We start from the raw sequence: 19360 nt of genomic DNA, 5'->3' as shown, positions 1-19360 counted from the left end.
AGCCACAGGTTTTCTCCAACCAGGTCTGGTCTGAATCAGCCAGAGCTCAGGGCTCCCAGGGTTCTGACCAGGTGGCCTGTCTCCTGGGGGCTGGGGTTGAGGGGCTGAGGTCCCTGGCGTGGCTGATAGCCTCAGAGCTGGTTGACCTTTCTCATAAAAGCTTATGATGCCCTCTGTATGTAATTCAAAACACAAATACCACCAAACCAAAACAAGAGGAAAGAAGCCTAACAAAGGATGCATATGTTGGTGGCTTCCTCTAGGAAGGGCAACTGGGTGGCTGGAGAACAGGGCTGAGAGGCACACACTGCTGTGCTAGCTGTCATCGCCCCAGCTCATGGCGACCCCATGCACAATGGGATTGGACCATTGTGATCCATAGGGTTCTCATTGACTGATTTCAGAGGTAGATCACCAGGACTTTTTCCTAGTCCATCTTAGTCTGGAAGTTCCGCTGAAACCTGTTCAGCGTTATAGTAACACGCAAGTCTCCACTGACATGCGGGTGGTGGCTGCACGTGAAATGCGTTGGCTAGGTGTCAAACCCAGGTTTCCAGCATGGGGAATTCTGCCACTGAACCACCACTGTGTCTGAGAGACACTTACTTCGCCCTTATATCTTTTTCAGTGTTATGCCATGGACATGTATGACCTTTATAAAAATAAATAAATTGACTAGGAAACAGTAATTTCTGGGAAGCTTCTTGGGCACTGGGGATGCATTTTGAACTGGATGGCGTTAAGTATGTTAAGTTCATCAAACTGTATACTTAATATTTATGCACATTATATATGTTATGCCTCAATACAAACTAAGAAAAAAATAAATAACGAAGTTTAAAGCCCAACAACAGTCTACTTTTCCAGTGACAACTACTTTGATCAGTTTTTGAAGCATCAAACATCAATTCCCCCTCCCCAAAAAAGTTTTCCCTCCCCCCACCCCCCGCCGCCCCTTTGTGTGTGTGTCTTCCTCTCTTTCTGGCGCCCAGGGAACTTCTTGGTCTGTCTATGGTGTAGTTAATATTAACCACCCCTTCGGTCTCGGACAGCTACGCTGAAAGACTGAAATCCCATGAACTCCCTCCCGCACCACAGGCAGGAAGAGCATGTGCAGTCCCCACTGTGCTGGGGCCGACTTGTCCCTGCTCACCTGGGAATGACGAAAGCCTAGCACAATGCTGGCACAGAGCAGGCATCCAATAAACAAACTTATCATAAGCACGCACATACGGGGTCACAAGCACAGCCTCCTGGTCCTCCACACGCACACACACACATCCTGCTTGTCCTATACAGATGAGGACACACATGCACATAAGCATATCACTTATGCACAGACAGTCCCACTGTGTGCACCTTCTCGTCCATGTCCATCCACACACACACCTGGTCTGGTGCAAATGCCCACACACGGACACACAGTCCTCACGATACACAAAGTTGAAGGTCCATGTTCCGAATCAAACACCCGCTGCACCCTGGCCCCAAGCCACTCTCCTTCCGGGGCTTAAACCCTCTTTGTGGGAAGGAAACCCACCAAGGTTGAGTCAGCCAGAAACTTCTGACCCATCCAAGAGGCAGAAATTTCTCTGAAGGGTGTCAAGCCAGAAGACAGACACTCAAACAAGATGTATGGTCTCTGCTGCTCCTTGGCAGGAAAATAATCGTAACAACCTCAGGATAGTGCTCTAGAATTGCAGAGCACGTACACGATCTCATCTGGGCCTCAGACAGCTCTGTGATGTAGGAATTATTTTCCTGACTTTTTAAAAGAAGGGTACAGGCTCAGGGAGACTGAGAGTTAAAAAAGTAAGTGCCTGGTAATTCAGAAGAGAAAATGATCCCTTTGGGAAGTAGGGAGATAATGACAGAAATCAGGAAGATAGGCAGTCTGGAAGAGCAAACAAGCTGAAATAACCCCTAGAAAGTTACTTAACTTCTCTGAGCCTCAGTATCCCCACCTGATAAGCGGGCTTAACACTATTTCCCAAATACTGATGTAAAAAGCTGATATGTAGTAGCGTTTCAGTGCCAACAGATTTTACATTATATTATTAATCCTCACGCCAACCCTATTTAGTTGTTGTTGTTGCTAGCTGCCGTCAAGTTGGCCCCTGACTCATGGCAACCCCATGCACAACCAGATGGGACCATTGTGATCCACAGGGTTTTCATTGTCTGATTTTCAGAAGTAGATCACCAGGCCTTTCTTCCTAGTCCATCTGAGTCTGGAAGCTCTGCCGAAACCTGTTGAGCATCACAGCAACACGCAAGCCTCCACTGACAGACAGGTGGTGGCTGTACGTGAGGTGCATGTGCCAGGAATTGAATCTGGGTCTCCCAGGTGAAAGGCAAGAATTCTCCCACTGAACTACCACTGCCCTCTCAGCCCTACTTAAATCAGTATTATTAGTCCATTTTCAGAAACAAAAACTGAGAGTCAGGAAGGTTAAGGAACTTACCCAAGGTCACAAGCTAGTGAGTGGAAAGGCAGACAAACCAGAGCCTTGCCCTTTCCAACACCCCAACCACACTGCTGGAGAAGGCTTCAGCAGGCAGATAGGGTGAGCACTGGAACAGCCATGATGGAGGAGGGAGGGAGCAGGCACTGCACCAGGGGCAACATCTGCAAAGGCACAGAGGTGGCGTGGACAGGACCCACTTGAGAAGTAGGGCTAGGGTGGGAGTGGAGCATTGCAGTCAGAGCAAAGCTGTTCTGAGAGGCTGGACCCAGCTGCAGAGGGCCTTACAAGGCCAAGCTGAGGAACCAAGGAACGATTCTGCACAGCGGGAGGCCTCGCCAAGCCACTTTGTAGGGAAATGACGTGGCAGGGGTATGGAAGGGATCAAGGACGAAAAGACTCAACAAGAACCCAGTCAGTGGAGCTGACTGTGACAAGGGCGTACACTGGGGGAGACAGTGCAGAGAGAGAGGAGGGGGCAGATGTGAGAGTTTCAGAAGCAAGAATCAGCAGGACTAGTGGGCCAACCAACCCACAAACTCACCAACACTCTCTAAGCAGGTTTTCGCTTATAATATCCATACTCCAACAAGGCCTAACCTGCCCTGGCCCTGCCTCCCTCTCCACTGGCTGACTCTGCTTCGGCACACTGTCCTTTTTTCACTTGTTTGTTTCCACTTCAGGCCCTTTGTGCCTGCCATGACCTCTGCCAGGGGTGTTTGACTCTTGATCACATGGCTGGCTCTTCCTCACCATCCAGGCCTCAGCTCAAATGCCACCTCCTTAGGAAAGCCCTCTCTGATTTCTCCAGCTAGTAATGGCCCTGACACCCCTGGAACTTACTCTAACATGAAGCTGTTTCATTTTCTACATAACACTTATAAAGATCTGAAATGATCCTGCTTATTGAGTTGGTTGGTCTGCCACTTCACATGAAAATGTGAGCTTTATGAGAGCAAGGACTGTATTTGCCTTGTTTACTGCAGTATTCCCAGCACCTTAAACAGTACCTAGCACATAATCCGACTCATAGAGACCCTATAGGGTTTCCAAGGAGAGGCTGGTGGATTTGAACTGCAAACCTTTGGTTAGCAGCCCAAACTCATAATAGATGCTCAATATTTATTAGTTGAATGAATGATGAGGGGGAGTTAAGGGAACCAAAGCCAGAGGCTAGGAAGTACAGGGGGAGCTGAGTGGACAGGGGAGAGATTTCACAGGTTTGCCTTTCAGACATGTCATATTTGAGGTGATGTGGATTACCCAGGGGGACAGATCCTAAGCAGGAGGCAGAATCAGGGGACAAGAGGCTAGAAGTGGAAATCTGAGTGAGAATAAACATACATCTGTCAGGGATAAACTATAATAAAAGGGGGGCGGGGGTAGAGGAGCATGAATGAGCATGGGGGTCTGTGCATCTTAGGGAGACAAGAGGTATGTAGGGACAGGAAGCCGAGCCAGGGTAGGGCGCAGGGAAGTCACGCTCATGGTCACATACCTGCCAGGAATGAGAATGAACCCCTCCCTCCCAAACTAACAGGAGCCTGTGGGACCCAGGTGGGGCAGGTGACTTACCCACGGGACAGCATCTCCCAGGAAAGTATGGGGGAGTAACAGGCAGAGAGCCGCCGGGGGTGGGGCCGAGCCAGGGGCACGGCAGAGCACAGTGACCCAGGTCAGGTGAGGAAGAACACTCAGAACTCAGCTACTTCCTCCTCAATCCAGGCCTCCAGGCCAATGGCACTGCAGGGACAAGCCCCTGGACTAATGATCCTGGAGCAGGGACAGGTGGGGCGGGGCTAGCCTCAGACCGCCCACAGCAGCTCGCTTCCCACTACAACTCTTGCTCATTCGTCCAGCTGGCCCGCCAGCTTGTCCAGGGCCTCCTTCCCTTGGGAGGGGAGGAGCCACCAGGAGCTCCACCTGGAGGAGCAGTGGGAGGGCCGGTAGGGGCAAAGACAGGATGTAGTCCCGGCCAAGGGAACACCAACCGATCGGGGTACCAACGGGCCTAAGTAAAAGCCCTGGAAGCCCAATGCCTTAGCGAAGGAGGAGCCACCATGTAGGTCTACCCACTCCCCCACCCACCCAATGTGTTGAAGGACCAGCCCACCCTCTCACCCTTCCTTGGGTGGGGTGAAGTGAGAAGCCTGGTGCAGGGCTGGGCCTGGCAAGGAGCATAGAAAGGATCTGGAAAGGGAGAGGTGGGGCAGCCTGGAATGGTGAGGTAATCTGGAGACAGAAGGTGGGGGCTGTCAGGGTCACAAAAGACTGACACCAAGGCCAAGTCACAGGCACATTTATTACCCTCTGGGAAGCTAAGGTCTTCCACTCTCCGAAGCCACACAGGGGAGGGCCAAGCCCCTCAGGAGGCAGCGACGCTGCCACCTGGTGCAGGCCCGTGAGGCGGCAGCGTCATCGGTGGCAGGAACAGAGCCTTCAGCTTGCCTGACAGGCTGGCAATCTCGGGATCCTGCGCTTCGTAGGACTTCACCAAGCGGGCGAACTTAAGGACACCTGAAGGGGGAGTGGAGAGTCAAACCACACGCTGGGGACTGGCATGCCCAAGATGGCGGGAAGGGTAGGCAGATGGGATATGAGTCACTGGCTGCTCCCCAACTGGCCAGGTAGCTGTCTGCAAAACAGGACACAGGCTGGCCTCTCTCCAGTGTGGTTTGGATCAACGATTTCCTGGTTTACACTGTGCACAGCTGGAGGAGAGTACAGTGAATGAAAAACATCCCAAAGCTGTGTGTGTCTCACTTTCAGGTGAGCCATTTTAGCAGTTTAGTCACAAGAATCCAAAGTGTAAATACCCACGAGGTCCAAGGTCTATAACACGACACAGGAGGGCTGTGGAGCAGCGTGATCTCACCAAGGAAATTTCACCATCAACCTCTAAACAGATTACTACTGTTTCAACACCTTGGAGGGGCTGTAGAGCAAGCTCTCATGATACAGTCTTCTCACTAAAACGCTAGCAGAACTGGGTTCAAGTCCAGCTCTGCTGTGACCCTGCCCACTTTACAACCGGAGTCTGTCTCTCATGTTAAAATACGAATTAGAGTGATCAATGAGGATATTAGAGTGATTAATGGTAACTACGAAATGCACCTGTAGGATTTCGCTTGGCACAAGTTCAGGGTAGACCCTGTGTCCTGAGTGCCAATACTGTTAGTCAGATTATGGCTGCCGCCGAGTGGCGACAAGGGGAATGACAGTTCAGGGGCCCAATCGATACAGCTCCTTCTCCCCAACCCACCTTCCCCGTCGCAGCTGAAACCATAGGCTTTGATGACCTCCTGCTGGATCTGCGTGGCCACGGGCAGAACAAATTGCAGCATCTTGCCCATGTCGTTACACGCGTTGTCCCGAGCTTCGTCCATGCGCACGGCGTTCTCCGGGGCCGCGAACGCCTGGATGACCTCAGCCAGGACCACTGCGCCCCAGAGGAACCCCAGGAACGTGTCCCGTGGTACGTGACGGAGCATCACCGGCGAGCCCGGTCGAAAGCACAAGGAAGGGGACAGAGAATTAGGCGACTGAGCCGTTGGTAAACCGATAAATTCGGTCCTAGAATCCTTCGCTCTAAGGCGCAAGGACCGTACTTAGCAGAGAGAGAGTAAAGGTACGCGGCGCCCCCGCCCCCGTCGACTACAGACATCTCCCTCCCCATCTTCGGCCGTACCCTCCCCCGACAGACAGCCCACCCTGGTGATTAGGAATGCTTCTCACCCTTGGCCTGTTCGGCGCTCAGGGCCGCGGGTGGGGCCGAGGCGGACGCCATATAGAACCATAAAAACCGCACGTGCAGCCACACCGCGGGAAAGCTTTGCAGGAAAAGGACTACCTCCTAAGACCGATGGGAGTGGATGGGAAGCAGCATCAGCCGGAGCCGGAAGCTACAATGGCGTAACCCTAGTGGTTCAGTTTGGAACTATCCAAAAAGTCAAAGAACCGTAACAAACTTACTACGCAAAACCGCCCTGAAAAACACAAAAAACGAAAACTAAAACAAATGATATCTACTGTTAAAACACAACATGTAAAAGGGTTTTCCGGAAAAAACCGGAAAACCTACTAGACAAATTCTAAAAGAGCTGTAACACTGTAACAGAAACGCTGGGAGAGAACGTGGGATATTCGTGGACTCCACTACAGCTGAGGGTGAACTGACAGCGGAGTTTTTTTTTTTTCAAACCCTACTAATGTCTAAGCAGCGGAGTACACTAACTTTCAACAGCAAAAACAATATTCTAAAGAAAACTTAAATCGTTCATTTCGAGAGTTTGTGAACCTTTATTATGAGCCTATGCAAATGAGCGCGATGTTGATTGGCTGGAATAGCAGCCAGCCACACCCCTTTAGTTTTTAAGACGGAAGACTGTGATTCGCAGCAGTAAGAACTGTGAGTAAGCGTGGCTCTTGCGCTTTCCTAAAATGGCCTTGCTTAGGGGTGGCGCTGCAGCATAACGCCCTTATTTCACTTCCAGGCGTTTGAAATTGTAACCCACTCCCTCTTCAAGCTGAAGAGTAATTAAGGTTCTAGTCACATTGACCTATTTGAGAGAACACCCACTCCCACTTCATAACTGTATCTCGAACTATTCCACGGAAAGGATCCAGCTCTGAAACCCTTGTCCCAGAAGACTCTGGTGGCCCCTAGTTGTGGGACAGTGGCAGGTTTACCCCCAAGGACTCAGGGTAGTTCCTCCGACATGATCATGTCACAAGCGAGCCTGTAGCAGGCCTCTAACAGCTTGACTTCCGCAGCCCTGGAGGGCGTGGCGGTGGCAGCTCCCCCAGTAGTTCCATCCCTCTTCCAAGATCCCCTCTGCAGTTCGCAGGCTTTCTACACCCGATTCGTTCCTCAGGTCCTGTCCCTCCCATTTTCCCACCAATCTCTGGTTCCACAGCTTTTTTTCTGGCCACCACTGCGCAGAGACCCACCCCCACCCCCCTAGCCCGCAAAGAAAGAGTCGCAGCCATCTTCCTGGAGAGTCGTGAGGACGTTTGTTTGGTTTTGGTTGGGATGTTTTTTAAAGAGCATCATATAGATATTTATATATATAAATTATTAATGTGGAAGAGGGGGAGGGGCATACATCGCAGGGGGCGCGCACACAGGGATTGGGGGGGTGGCAGGGGCGCACACGATGCTACGCAAAACAGCCACATCTAACAGATGAAATAATCACATCAACGGGGTAGGGAAGGGGCGATGGCCATCAAGGGCTGGGCTTAGGGGAGGAGGAAAGCTGGGGTACAAGGAAGAGGGACCTGGTCCAAGATACTGTGTGCTTCTGCCCCACCCTCGCCACCTCCCCACCTTCCCACACCAGCCTTGGCCTTCTGTCTGTCCCTTTCTCTTCCCCACTGCCCAGCTGCCAAGGCCCTGCAACTGAGCAGTATTCTCTCCTGGGTTCTTTGTGGCAGGCTGGGAGGGGGGCCTCCAAGGTCCAGACACAGGGGCCATGGGTGCTCTCTTGGTCACAGGTTCTACAGCGGCTTGTCACTTTCCTTCTTCAGGTGACTAGGGGGAGAGGGGGAGTCAGAGCAGAGAAGAGCCTGAGGTCACTTCTGACCTGGCCCCTTTCACAGATGCGGGTGGGGCGTTCCTTTTCCAGGAGCCTAGAGCCCTGCTGTCCCATGCCCAAGCCCCATCCCAGGCTGGCAAAACTCACTTCCCCACTCCAGGCCCAGGGTGCCCCATACCTGTAGTAGTCCTCCTGGGCGGGTAGCGGCACGCTGTGCAGGGGGTGATGGGCGTGCAGCCACTGCTGCTGCTCCAGTGCCAGGCGCTGCAGCTCAGCAGACTGCGCATGCATGGCCTGCAGCTGGTGAGCTGCTGACATGGGGCCAGAGAGGGAGGCTGGCAGGTCCCGGTAGGGGGCAGCTGTGGGCAAGAAAGACAGGGGGCACATGACTGATGGGTACTGAGCACCTACTATGGACCAGGGGACAGCCAGTCACATTACATACAGAGGAAACCAAGACTAAGAATTTAGGTAACACATCCAGTCTTGCAGGTTGTCAATGGCGGAGCTCAGATGCAAACCTTGGTAGTCCAGCACTAAAACATGCCTCTCTTGGGCAGGGCCTCGGCTCTCCTACTCCCATTCCCAGCTCCTCTAGGTACTTCCTCATCCCTCCCCAAGCCCAACTAGGTCGATCCTACCACTCAAATTCCTTCTTTCTGCCCTTCCCTCACTAGAACTTCTCCACCCACAACCTCCATCCTTACCAAAGAGCTGGTGACGAAGAACTTCGTTCTCGTGCAGAGGATGAGGAAGAAGGGGGTTGGGGAGGGTTCCAGCTGGGTAGGGGATCCGGGTAAGGTGAGACCCTGAAGCCAGGGGGTCAATGAGAGGATGCACTGAGGCGGAGGCTGGAGGGCAAAGAAGAGGAAGGTGTTATCAGAAGGTAGGTTTGGGGAAACTATCCATTTAGGTGAAGGGAAGCCTGGGAAGAGAAATGGACAGTGAAACACAGGGAGATCCAGAATGGAATAGGAGGCAGAATGAAACAACTAGGGGGGCCTAGGGGGTGGACAGGACTAGACACCACTAGAGTAGGGATATATGAATGAGAGAAAACAGGAAATTAGAGTTGCCAGAGGAGTCTGAGCAAAAGGAAGGAAAGAATCAGCCTGCTTAGAGGAAATGAAGAAGGATAGATAGAAGTTTAGGAAATGAGGCAGGAAGACAAGGGATGTTAAGAGGGAAAAGGCACAGGGGAGCCTAGGATGAACACAACTGTAAGCTTAGGCCGAGCAAAGTTCTGGACAATATGAAATATGGTGGAAGAACAGTAAGTAAAGCTCATTATCACCTATAACATCCAGAACCAAAGCTGCAGGGCTCTTTCTGGAAGGTAACAGATCTACAGGTGAGGAGGAACATGAAAGACCTCCATCTCGGAGGGGAGGAGAGGATGGCAAGAAACAATGGCAGACACAATAAATTTGAAACCCAAGGAACAAGAAAATAGGTAAGTGAAGGGCTTGGGGAAAGGAACTATAAGGGTAGAAAGGTGGTTTTCCTTCATGGAGCTCCAGCTTGGGCCTCTATCATGGATGGGATGCTAGACTAAGGAGAGGCCTGGGGTGTGGGGCATAGAGGCTCTGCAGCTAGGACAGAGCATGAGGAGACAGGCTAGGGAGATGACAGGAGGCAGCAATCACAGGAAAAAGGCTCATGTCAGGCTAGGGTCTCAGCCTGAGGAACAGAAGAGCCTGGCCACTTGCCAGGGGTAAGGAGGCCCCAAAGGGCCAAGGCAAGGAAGATAGGGGGTCTCACCTGCATGGATGGCATCCTGCTGGTGCAGATGTAGGTGCGAGTGGATGTGGGAGTGCTGGTGGTGATGCGGGGTCACGTTGAGCATCTGCAGCCGGGCCAGCGGGTCATTGCCCAGGGCTGCCACCCTTTCTGCATGCTGCCTCTCAGCTGCCAGCCGCTCAGCATATGACATATCGGGCCGCAGGGCGGGCCCAGCTGCCAGTGCTAGACGTTCTCGTTCTAGGGGCCCCAGGCTTGGATGAAAGGGGAAAGGGTGCAAGCCAGGTGGGCCAGGCTGCAGAGCCAGGCCCCCATGTCGGGGGAAGGGGTCAAGGCCTGGCCCAGGGACCCCGTGTAGGGGTTCCAGCTCACTGGGCTTCACCTCAAAGCCAGGCTTGAGGCGGTCACGAAGGTCTCGCTCACGGGCTTCCCGCTCCCTCTCCCGGGCAGCAGGGTCACTGCTGTACAGGGCTGGGACATTGTAACCCAGGAGTCCTGGGTCCACTGCCCCCAGGGGCACGTAGAATGGGTGGTTGCGGTTGCCAGGAGACATGACATGGGGCCGGGCATATTCGCTGAGGGTGCGCAGGGCTGGAGTGTCAGGACCCAGGTAAGGGGGCACTGTAGCCACAGCACTGCCTGGCTCAAATGGAGGGCGATGGGGCACTGGGCCCAGAGATGGGCACTCCACTGGAGCACGGCCCTCCTGAACCAACTTCTGTGGGACACACAGAGAAATGGAATCAAAAAGACAATTGTGGAAAGAGATAGCAGGTCTCTAGCTGCCCGTTTGTCTCAGCAGCTGAATACCAAAATGCCTCACACCACCAGAACTGTAACTACCAGGAACTTCTCCACCCCCTTGGATAGCTGCCCTTCCTGCGACCCACAGGTAGTCCCACCTGACCTTGCCTTCCCCCAAACCAGAAATGCAAAGATTCCTTAAGTTGGAATCCTTTTGGTCTCTGTTGAGTTGTAGTGATTCCTCCTCTCCGATAGGTGGCGACATCACCTCCCACCCTTTGAGCCAGCCTCCCTGAACAGCGCAAAGGAGGGAAAGAAGGTGGGTGGCGCATCTTGTGATGCACTCACCACGCTGCGCTCGAGCTCGCGCTCCTTCTCGCGTTCGCGCTCCTTCTCGCGTTCCCGCTCGCGCTCGCGCTCCTTTTCTTCGCGCGCGCGCTGCTCGGCCTCGCGTCGCACCTTCTCCACCAGGTCGGCCCGCTTCTTGGCCAGCTTGGAGCCCTCCAGCGGCACAAAGTACAGGTCGCTGCGCGCGCACGAGTTGAAGCCGCGGTCCAGGTGTTTGTTGAATCTGCCGGACGCGGAAGTGGCGCACGTTCAGTCCTTGCGAGCTGCCCTAGCGAGCCTTATGCATCTCCCAGCCCCAAAAGCAGTCCCCGCAGGCCCTGAGCTGCTGTTTACGTCAGGGCCTAACCCGGAGCACTTTAAAAAGCAGTATATGAATGCAAAGCCCCTCCTGTGGCTAGTCCCCGCTTTGTCTGCCCGGTTCCGTGCTGCCCGCCCACACCCGGCCCAGGCCGCTCACCTGGCAGACTGACTGGCATGGCTGGGCACGTCTACCACCTTAGGAGGGGGCGAGGGACTGCGGGCCGGAGGCACTGGGCTCTCAGGGGGTTCGTACTCCTCAGCCGGCTCCTGTTTGATCTGTGTGGCGCTAAGGGGCGGCCCTGAGGCAGGGGCCGAAGGCGGTGGTGGCAGGGAGGACAGGCCTGAGGGCCCTGCTGGCGGTATCGGCCCAGGCCCCACGGTGGGCGAGCCTGGCTTGAAGGTTCCTGGGCCAACGGGCGGCGAGGCGCCTCGGTAGCCTGGTGGGGTCCCCGTTCGGAACGAGGGCGGTGACCCCGGCTTATATCCAGGTGGAGTGGCTGTCTTGTAGGCCCCAGGAGATGGGGCTCTCTTTCCATACGGTGGGGGCCCGGGTGGGGAGGCCGTTTTGTAGCTTGCTGGCGAGGAGGCCACTGTAGCAATGACCGTGGAAAGGGTAGCTGAGGATGTGGTGACCGGAGGCACGGGTGGGAAGGGGTAGGGGGCCCCTTGGGAGCCCTGGGAAGGAGAGGGGTGTGAACATGGGTAGGACCCTTGAGAGGAAGAGGAGTTAGACGAGGAGGAAGCTGGGGGGCCATTGGGGCCTGCTTGGCTGTAGGACACCTGGCTGTGAGGTGGAGGCAAGTGTGCTGGCCCTGTTGGGTAGGGCCTGAGAGACCCCAGGGAGGGAGACATGGCATAAGGGTGTGCATGGTGAGAACTACTGCCCTCTAAGGTATGAGGATATGCTCCAGGTGGAGGGGGCCCAGAGCTTCCATGGTGTTGTTGCTGCTGCTGCTGCTGCTGCTGCTGCTGTTGCTGGTGGTGATGGTGGTGTGTTGTGGCTGGTGGGTGGGCAGTGGATTGGCCCCCAGTGGAAGGAGGGAAGGGGCCTGGATGGGCATTGCTGTTGGCTAAGAGGCGGCCATAGGGAGGAGGTGGTGGGGGACCTTGGCTCCACACCGCCTGGGATGGGAGAGAAGGCTGAGTATATTTGGGTGGCTGATTGGAGACAGAGAGACTTGTTGGGGGAGGGAAGGAGTGAGGATAACTGGGTAATGCCTGGGAAGCTGGGTACTGGGAGGCAGAGGAAGAGGAAGAATTGGAAGAGGAGGCTGCTGCAGAGCTATTAGAGGATGAATAAGGATACCTCATTGGGGGAGCTGGGGCAGAGGAGGAGGAAGCAGGGGGCAGAGGGTGAGGCGAAGGAGGCAGCGTTGGGCCCTTCTCTGGGCCAGTGGGAGGTCCACCCATACCCTGCCCCATGGTGTGGGGAGAGGGCAGATGCCCAGGTAGTGGCTGAGCCCCTAGACCAGGAGGAGAGGCTGATGCATTGTTGAGGGGTCTCAGGGCAGGTGGGGGAGGCAGGTTTGGTGTCACATGGGGAAAGGTGGCTGGTGGTGGAGCAGAGGGTAGGTTCCCACCACCCACTGGAGTGGTAGGTGGCTTTGTTGGAGGAGCAGCACCAGCCCCAGAGCTTGATATTGAAATGGGAGTGGTGGGTGGGGGGTGCTGCTTACCCCCACTGGGGGCCCCTACTGAAGAGGCAGCCCCTCCCGCCTTGGGACCTATTGGAGGTCCAGACAAAACTCCTCCACCAGCCCCTGCAGGGTAGAGCTGTGGGTGAGGGGGAGGGACTCCAGGAGGAGCCTGGAACATTCGAGATGTAGGGGGCTCCATAGGAGCATGATATCCAGTGGAGGTCACAGAAGGATGGGGCTCAAACCCAGGCTCTGGCTGTCGGGGGGAGCTATCTACTGGGGGAGGGGAGGGAGGAAAAAGTGGAGGTGGGTGATAGGGGCGGGCTGGGCCCTGGGACAGGCCAGAAGATGAGTCGGAGTCATTCTCCACACTTCCAGGGCTGTATATGCTGGGGGATGTGCTGCGGTTGTCCTGGTCAATATCCCTAGGGTCACTGCTGCCATCATCATTGAGGCTCCGCCCATCTAAGCTGTCCAGATCTGAGGGAGACTGTGGCCGAGGGAGCTCCTGCTGTAGAAGAGGGAGGGCCGTTTTTTCATCTTTTCCTTTCTTGCTTCCCCAGATTTGGGGCCTCCCTTGCACAAAAGCATTCCCCCCTCAAAACATATCACTGTACTGTGATGTGATGAGTACTCTTGCTCAAGCCTACTTCCTTGCCATCTGGGGATTCCCCCACTCTCCCCACATTCTCAGCTGCTCTTTAGCAGCCAACCTTATTTCCCTCCTTATAAAACCCTATTCCTTCCTCAAGTGTCCATCTCAAGTACCTTCTCCCCTGAACCCAAATCCCTTTCTCTCCCAATCTCATATCTGCCCTCCTCTCATCTCATTTATCCCTTTAACTAACCATCTCAGAAACCCTTAGTTCTTAACAAGACAACTTACACATTTCCCTTATGATTTATTTGTTCCTTCTACTAAGACTTCTCACCCTGAACCTCCTCCCTAGCCCTATTTTGAAAACCAGGACCTAGGAAAAAAGGGACTAGAATCCCTCAAATTCCTCCAGTCCCCTTTGGCCCTCCCTGGTCATCTAGTGGTCTGACCAAAGCCCTAAAGATCTGTCTGACACATGTCTGACAGGGCTATTTTAATAAGCACTAGGACATGGCTGTTCTCTCATATCCCAGGTGAGATCAAGGTAGGAATAGTGAGCGAAAGGAAGTTTAGGGGAGAAAAAGAATGCTCAGAAGATGGACCAGGATGGCTGCAAAGGTCTCTCACCTCCGTTTTAGTCTTTTTGGGTGCGCTGGTCTCCTCACTTTCACTCTCTGAGATCTCCTCACTCCGGCCCTGCTTGCTGACCTTTGGGGTAGAGGCTTCCTCTACTCGGGCCTTCTGTTAGAAAGAGAACATTTTTGTTTTATACCTTGAATCTCTTAAGCCTCCACTGTTAACCTCTGCCAGACAGGAAGTGCCCCCATAACAACATACACACATAACCCTCAGCCCGAGCACCCAGGAATCCTGTGGGAGGACCTGAGGACAGAATACCTTGGCTGTCTGCCTAGACTTCTCAGCTTTGCCATCACTGCTGGACGTGCTGACCCCTCCAGGGGAGGCCCGACCCCTCGATCTCAGTTCTTCCCGGGGCCCAGGGGCCTCTTTCTTCCGTCCACTCCTCATTGACATCTGAGGAAGGGGGAAGGAGGCAAGTAACCTTTTTTACATCAAACCCGATTTTATGATGTACCTTATTTCTATCTTCCTCTCCAGGTTCCACCCTTTATCTTTCATGTCTCTCACTTTAGCTATTACTTACTGAGTCTTTATTCTGTCGTGTCTTCATTCTTCAGGCTGTGGAGACCCCATTCTCCTCTGCCTGGGCAGCTGAATACAGAAACTTCCCTGCTTCACCCCAAGTTCCCCACGGCTATGGCCTGGGAAGTAGGAAGCAGGATTTCCAAGTTTCCAGTGTAGGTACCTGAACTTGCAGGATCTCTCTTCAGTGAAGCCTGTAGAAAGAGACCATCAGAGTCTCCAAATTGCACAGTAGAGTCTGAGTGTGATACTACTGTGCTTGCCAGGGGACTGAGTAAGCAGCCTAGCCTTTGGCCTCTGGGCCAAAGGAGGTACAGGCACCACATGACATTGCTCACTTGCCCCACGGGCTACCTCAGCTCATCTACAAGTGAAGGAGAGAGAAGCTGCTCACAGTAGAATCTCTTTCACCTCTGGGGAAGGCAGAAAACTCAAGATGTACCTATGAGCCCCAATCCAGAAGATCACACTGTTTTACCCTTGATGATCCCTAAGGAATATCTGTATGCACACAGACTCCACAGAGCTTTACAAAGGAGCATAAAGAAATTAAGCTACAGTATTAATTTACTGAGTACCTTCTTTACTTAAGCCTTTTATGTACACAATTTCATTTAATATTTATAACCAATGTTGAAAGGTAGGTAGGCTCATTATTATTCCCATTACACAGATGAGGAAACTGAGGATCAAAGAATGTAACTGTGCCTTGCCCAACTTCACACAGGTAGTGACGGAGCCAGAATCAAGCCCACATCTCTCTGACTTCAAAGTGTACGCTCCTTCTTCTATACTTTGCTGTATTCTCTTCAAAAGCTGATGGGGAGAATTCTCAGAAGGTCTAGATCAGTCCCAGAGATCCGAAAAGATTCTTTTTTCACATCAGAGTAGGTGGGAGAAGAATGTCCCATCCTACAATACAAAGGAACACAGCCCTACAATCCCAAGACCAAACCTAGGTATCCCCAAATTACAGAACTTCGTGTGTGTGTGTGTGTGTGTGTGTGTATCTCAAGCCAGCTATTTTTGTTTGCACTTGTTTGTAATTTTTGCTAAGTGTCGTGTCTCTCCATGTTACAGACCATAAGATCTTCTGAAAGTAAAGGCAATTTCTTACTATTTTCTCCTTCCTTTCTATATCCTCCACAAATGGTCTGTATCTACAGGTGTCCTTTTCTTGTTATTGACCTTTAAGCCCACTAACTTCAGTAGTCTTCCTCAATTAAGTGCTGCTGGCCTTGGTGGGAAGCAAGTAAGCTTACCCATCCATTCTGAGTTAGGAGGCTTGGCTAGGTAAATGGCATGTCTACATTCTACAGCATCTTTTTCCAAGGAATACAGAGAGTACTTATTTCTCGTTCATTTCCACTGAATCTTTCTGAGGTCAGTAGGGAGGGGTGAGCATAATCTTTCCAGGAATCTTTATGACAATTTACTTAGAGTCACAAAATAGCTGGTACAAAGTCCCAGGTCTTCTGAACTTTCAAATGATGCTCTACCTAGTAGAACATTTTTTTCTTCAACTACAACTACTACCACATTTTTGAGCTATTGTGTAAATTGGTTTTAAAATATTGTCAACCCAAAAAATTCAAACCACAAAACCCAATATAACAAAAGGGAAAAACAATCTAAACAAAAGCACAAGATGACTGTTTGTCATCGGCTGTGATCTTTGCCTCTACAGCAGAGCGCCCATCTCTCCTCCCATCACAGAACCTGTTCACCAAATCAGTCGGGATCCAAAAGGTCAGAGAAATACGAGAATGTACCTGAAGAACAAAGCAATCAGTGTGCCCTTCCCCCTCACCTCAACTTTTTTAATCAGCTGAAATCTGATAAAATTAGCAAAGAGTAGCAATGAAGGAGAAAAGCAGTCATAAAAAGGTAGGTAGGTAATCCCAAGGATAAAGGGAGACAGGAGGGACTGGGGTTGGATTGTATGTATGTTTCTGAACCTAGGGCATGTTCTAGCACCAAACAGTTGAGCTACACTCCTTGCCCTAGCAGCCAGTCACTGTAACTATTTATTAACCAAAACCCATTGCCGTCAAGTCGATTCCGACTTACAGCAATGCTATAGGACAGAGTAGAACTGCCCCGTTGGGTTTCCAAGGAGTGGCTAGTGCATTTGAACTGCTGACCTTTTGGTTAGCTCAGCTGCTCTTAACCACTGCGCTACCAAGGCTCCAATATTTATAAAGCACCTACTATGTGTCTGGCAACACACTAAACACATTCACCTTGGTTACCTTATTGCAAAGTGAAAATGACAGACCAGATTGGGAAACTGGAAAAGGGTTTTGAGAAATAGGAAAAGAGCCCCTCAGTAAGAACAGGAAAAGAAATTAAGGGAGAAGTATGAGAAGGTTGGAGTCTGTGGGTGGTGTAAACAGTTAAAACGCTCGGCTGCTAACCAAAAGGTTGGAGGTTTGAGTCTACCCAGAGGTGCCTCGGAAGAAAGGCCTGGCAATCTACTTCAGAAAAAGAACCAACTTGATGTCAACTGGTTTGGTTTTTTGTTTTGTTTTGTTTTTTTGTATAGGAAGGATATCAAAGAAATACAACTGAGTCACAAGATTTTCTGGGAGAGACTTACAGGGTGAATTTCAGGATCATTGACCCAGCCCTTCTCATTCCAGACCTGCCTAACTAGCAAACCAGTTCAAAGGGTCTGTTAGATAACAATGCAGCCCAGATCAGCATGCGCTGGCCTAAACTGCCTTAGAATCCAGGGTTGTCAGAGGGGCCTCAGAGATCATCTAGTCTATTATCATCTCATCTTACAATGAAGCTGAAGCTCAAAGAAAGAGAAGTGACTTGCCCAAGGTCACAGAGGCACAACCAAGACTAGACCCAGGTCTCCTGGTTCCCATTCCAGAGTACTTCCACTGCACCAGGTTGTGCCACAGCCCTCTCCCCTGGGAAAGCCCAGTCATTCCTACAAGGTCAAGGAAGTAGAAGGTTGAAGGTTAGCTAAGGAAAAGGGTCCCTGTGGGGACAGTCTGGGAAAGAGGAAAAGGGATACTCCTCGGGAAGGGAGACTCAAAGAGAAATTCAACTTTAAGAAAATGGAAGGACTTCAGTGCAGAGAAGCAAAACTACTGTGTAAAAAAGTCCTTAATAATAAGGGAGGTAGAGGCCAGAAAGAACTGTGGAAGGATGGTACAACTTAACAGCATTTTCATCCTCCCACCATGCCTGCGAGGAGAGACTTGGAAACACACCTATGACCTGCAAGTAACATGTCTACCTGTTCCAACAGACTGCTGGACGGAAGGGGGTGTACCCTCTGGGGAACCTCCTATCCACCAGCAGTACCAGAACCCAGCCAAGAGCTAAGAATTTAGGGCCCTGCTCCATCCCAAGGACATAGACACACACTGAGGTCCAATCAAGATTCTGAACCCCCACCTACTTGGACATCCCAGTGGACCATTGCCATGGCAACAAAATGGTAACCCCCACCCCCAAGAGTCCATCCCAGGGATCCATCTGGCACAAAGGGAGACCTCAGAGCTGAAAACAGTAATGAAGACCCGCCCCCCCATACAGAGACCATGGCTACAGGGGCAGTGGGTGCTTTGGGGATTTAAGGGTTAGGTCACAACTTGTTTGGAGTACCTATAAAGCTACCCAGTTCTCTCCTCTTTCCACTCTCCCTGAAACTCTTGCTCCCTAACTCTCCCTTCAATGCTCCTGTCTTCCTCCTCATCAGTTTTAGGAAGACCCACACTACTGGGCCCCAATGCCCCTCTCCCAGAAGTAACTATGTCTGGGATTGAAAAAACAGGGTCAGAGGTGACCTGCAGTAATGGAAGGAAAAATGAGTCACAAAGGTATCACCTTCCCTCTCCCACCCCTCAAAACCCCTGGTTCTTCCTCCCAAAAATGGACCTCTCCTCGCCCGTTGCCGAGTCTCCGCTTCCTCAGGTTCCATTTCCCTTCCTCATCAGCCACAATCCCTCTCTTTCCACCTACCACACCCCTTCCCCACTTCCCACTTCCCTTCTATTCCTAACAACCGCAACCCCTGGCCCTGAAACCCAGGCTCCGGGCCTTTGAGGCTTTTCCTGGAGCCCTCACGCTGCCATCTCTCCAATCCTTTCTGCCTTCGCCCCAATCCCCTTCACGGACATCCCCCGTTTTTTCTTCGCCAATACTCCCACATCCCCACCTCGGCGTTCCTCCTCTTCTGGTCCCGGGGTCCTGGCTACCCCCTTGCCCCATCAGTCCTCCTCCTGAGCCCCTCCCACCTCTCCCAGCCTTCCCGACCCTCTGGGTGCCCTGGCCCCCATCCCTCCTTGGGGCTGGTCCCACCCCCTGGGCCCCAGCTGCAGGCTAGGCAGTGCCCATAGTAGGGGGACCGAATCGGGAAAATAACAAATGGAGGCGGTGGCGGCGGGAGGGGGAGCTGGGAGGGGTGGGGGTGGGGAGCCGAGGGCCAGAACCCGGCGGGCCGGAGGCTGGGGCGGCAGCACAGCTTACCTGGTGGTAGCTCAGGACGGCTGGCTGGCTCCGGGCTGGATTCGGGGCTCCGGCGCCTCCGGGGGGCGGCGGCGGCCACTCCCCGCCCCCCCTCCTCTTCCCGACTTCAGTCGCCGCCGCGACAACGACGGCGGCGTCCCCGACCCCCCCAGAGGGCGGCCCCCATCTCCCTTTTCCTCCCCACCTGGCCCGGATCGCCCGCCGGCCTCCGAAGCAAATCCGGATCCCGCTCTCGCTCGCCCCCTCCCCAGTCGCGCCGCCTCCCCCGCCGCCCGAATGCCGCGGCCGCGCCGCTCGTCCCCGCGGCCCGGTCGGCCCTCAGCGCCGCTGGGATCCACC

The 19360-nt window shown here is 52.9% G+C and overlaps 2 protein-coding genes and 1 non-coding gene across 3 annotated transcripts; all 3 read right to left on the bottom strand.

Moving 5' to 3' along the window:
* Positions 1-4749: 4749 nt before the first annotated feature.
* Positions 4750-6592, bottom strand: CUNH12orf57 (chromosome unknown C12orf57 homolog). The gene is made up of 3 exons (XM_004387237.2): positions 6201-6592; positions 5728-5904; positions 4750-4982 (listed from the first exon to the last, which is right to left on the bottom strand). The coding sequence occupies exons 1-3, from the start codon at positions 6250-6252 to the stop codon at positions 4831-4833; spliced, it is 381 nt and encodes a 126-aa protein (XP_004387294.1). The 5' UTR covers positions 6253-6592; the 3' UTR covers positions 4750-4830.
* On the bottom strand, positions 6515-6576 carry LOC111822619 (U7 small nuclear RNA). The gene has a single exon (XR_002825759.1). It is a non-coding gene; the product is annotated as a U7 small nuclear RNA (small nuclear RNA).
* An 863-nt stretch (positions 6593-7455) lies between the features above and the next one.
* On the bottom strand, positions 7456-19271 carry ATN1 (atrophin 1). Its single transcript, XM_004387235.2, has 10 exons — positions 19022-19271; positions 14535-14727; positions 14267-14404; positions 13997-14110; positions 11292-13282; positions 10835-11057; positions 9764-10460; positions 8710-8853; positions 8181-8361; positions 7456-7998 (listed from the first exon to the last, which is right to left on the bottom strand). Exons 2-10 carry the CDS (start codon positions 14559-14561, stop codon positions 7965-7967), a joined length of 3549 nt encoding a protein of 1182 aa, XP_004387292.1. The 5' UTR covers positions 14562-14727; positions 19022-19271; the 3' UTR covers positions 7456-7964.
* Between the last annotated feature and the right edge of the window lie 89 nt (positions 19272-19360).

Source organism: Trichechus manatus, unplaced genomic scaffold (assembly GCF_000243295.1).
Source record: "Trichechus manatus latirostris isolate Lorelei unplaced genomic scaffold, TriManLat1.0 scaffold00182, whole genome shotgun sequence".
NCBI classification, from domain to species: domain Eukaryota; kingdom Metazoa; phylum Chordata; class Mammalia; order Sirenia; family Trichechidae; genus Trichechus; species Trichechus manatus.
The sequence above is the reverse complement of the archived record's forward strand: the minus strand, read 5'-3'. Positions and strand labels throughout refer to the sequence as shown.

Excerpts from the sequence above, each read along its gene's own strand:
- CUNH12orf57 (XM_004387237.2), bottom strand. The coding sequence starts at position 6,252 with ATGGCGTCCGCCTCGGCCCCACCCGCGGCCCTGAGCGCCGAACAGGCC. Across the intron at positions 5,905-6,200 it reads GAGCGCCGAACAGGCCAAGG|TGGTCCTGGCTGAGGTCATC; the intron begins GTGAGAAGCATT and ends TCTGGGGCGCAG. Across the intron at positions 4,983-5,727 it reads TTTCAGCTGCGACGGGGAAG|GTGTCCTTAAGTTCGCCCGC; the intron begins GTGGGTTGGGGA and ends CTCCCCCTTCAG.
- ATN1 (XM_004387235.2), bottom strand. The coding sequence starts at position 14,561 with ATGAAGACACGACAGAATAAAGACTCA. Across the intron at positions 14,405-14,534 it reads CACGACAGAATAAAGACTCA|ATGTCAATGAGGAGTGGACG; the intron begins GTAAGTAATAGC and ends CCCCTTCCTCAG. Across the intron at positions 14,111-14,266 it reads AGTCTAGGCAGACAGCCAAG|AAGGCCCGAGTAGAGGAAGC; the intron begins GTATTCTGTCCT and ends TCTTTCTAACAG.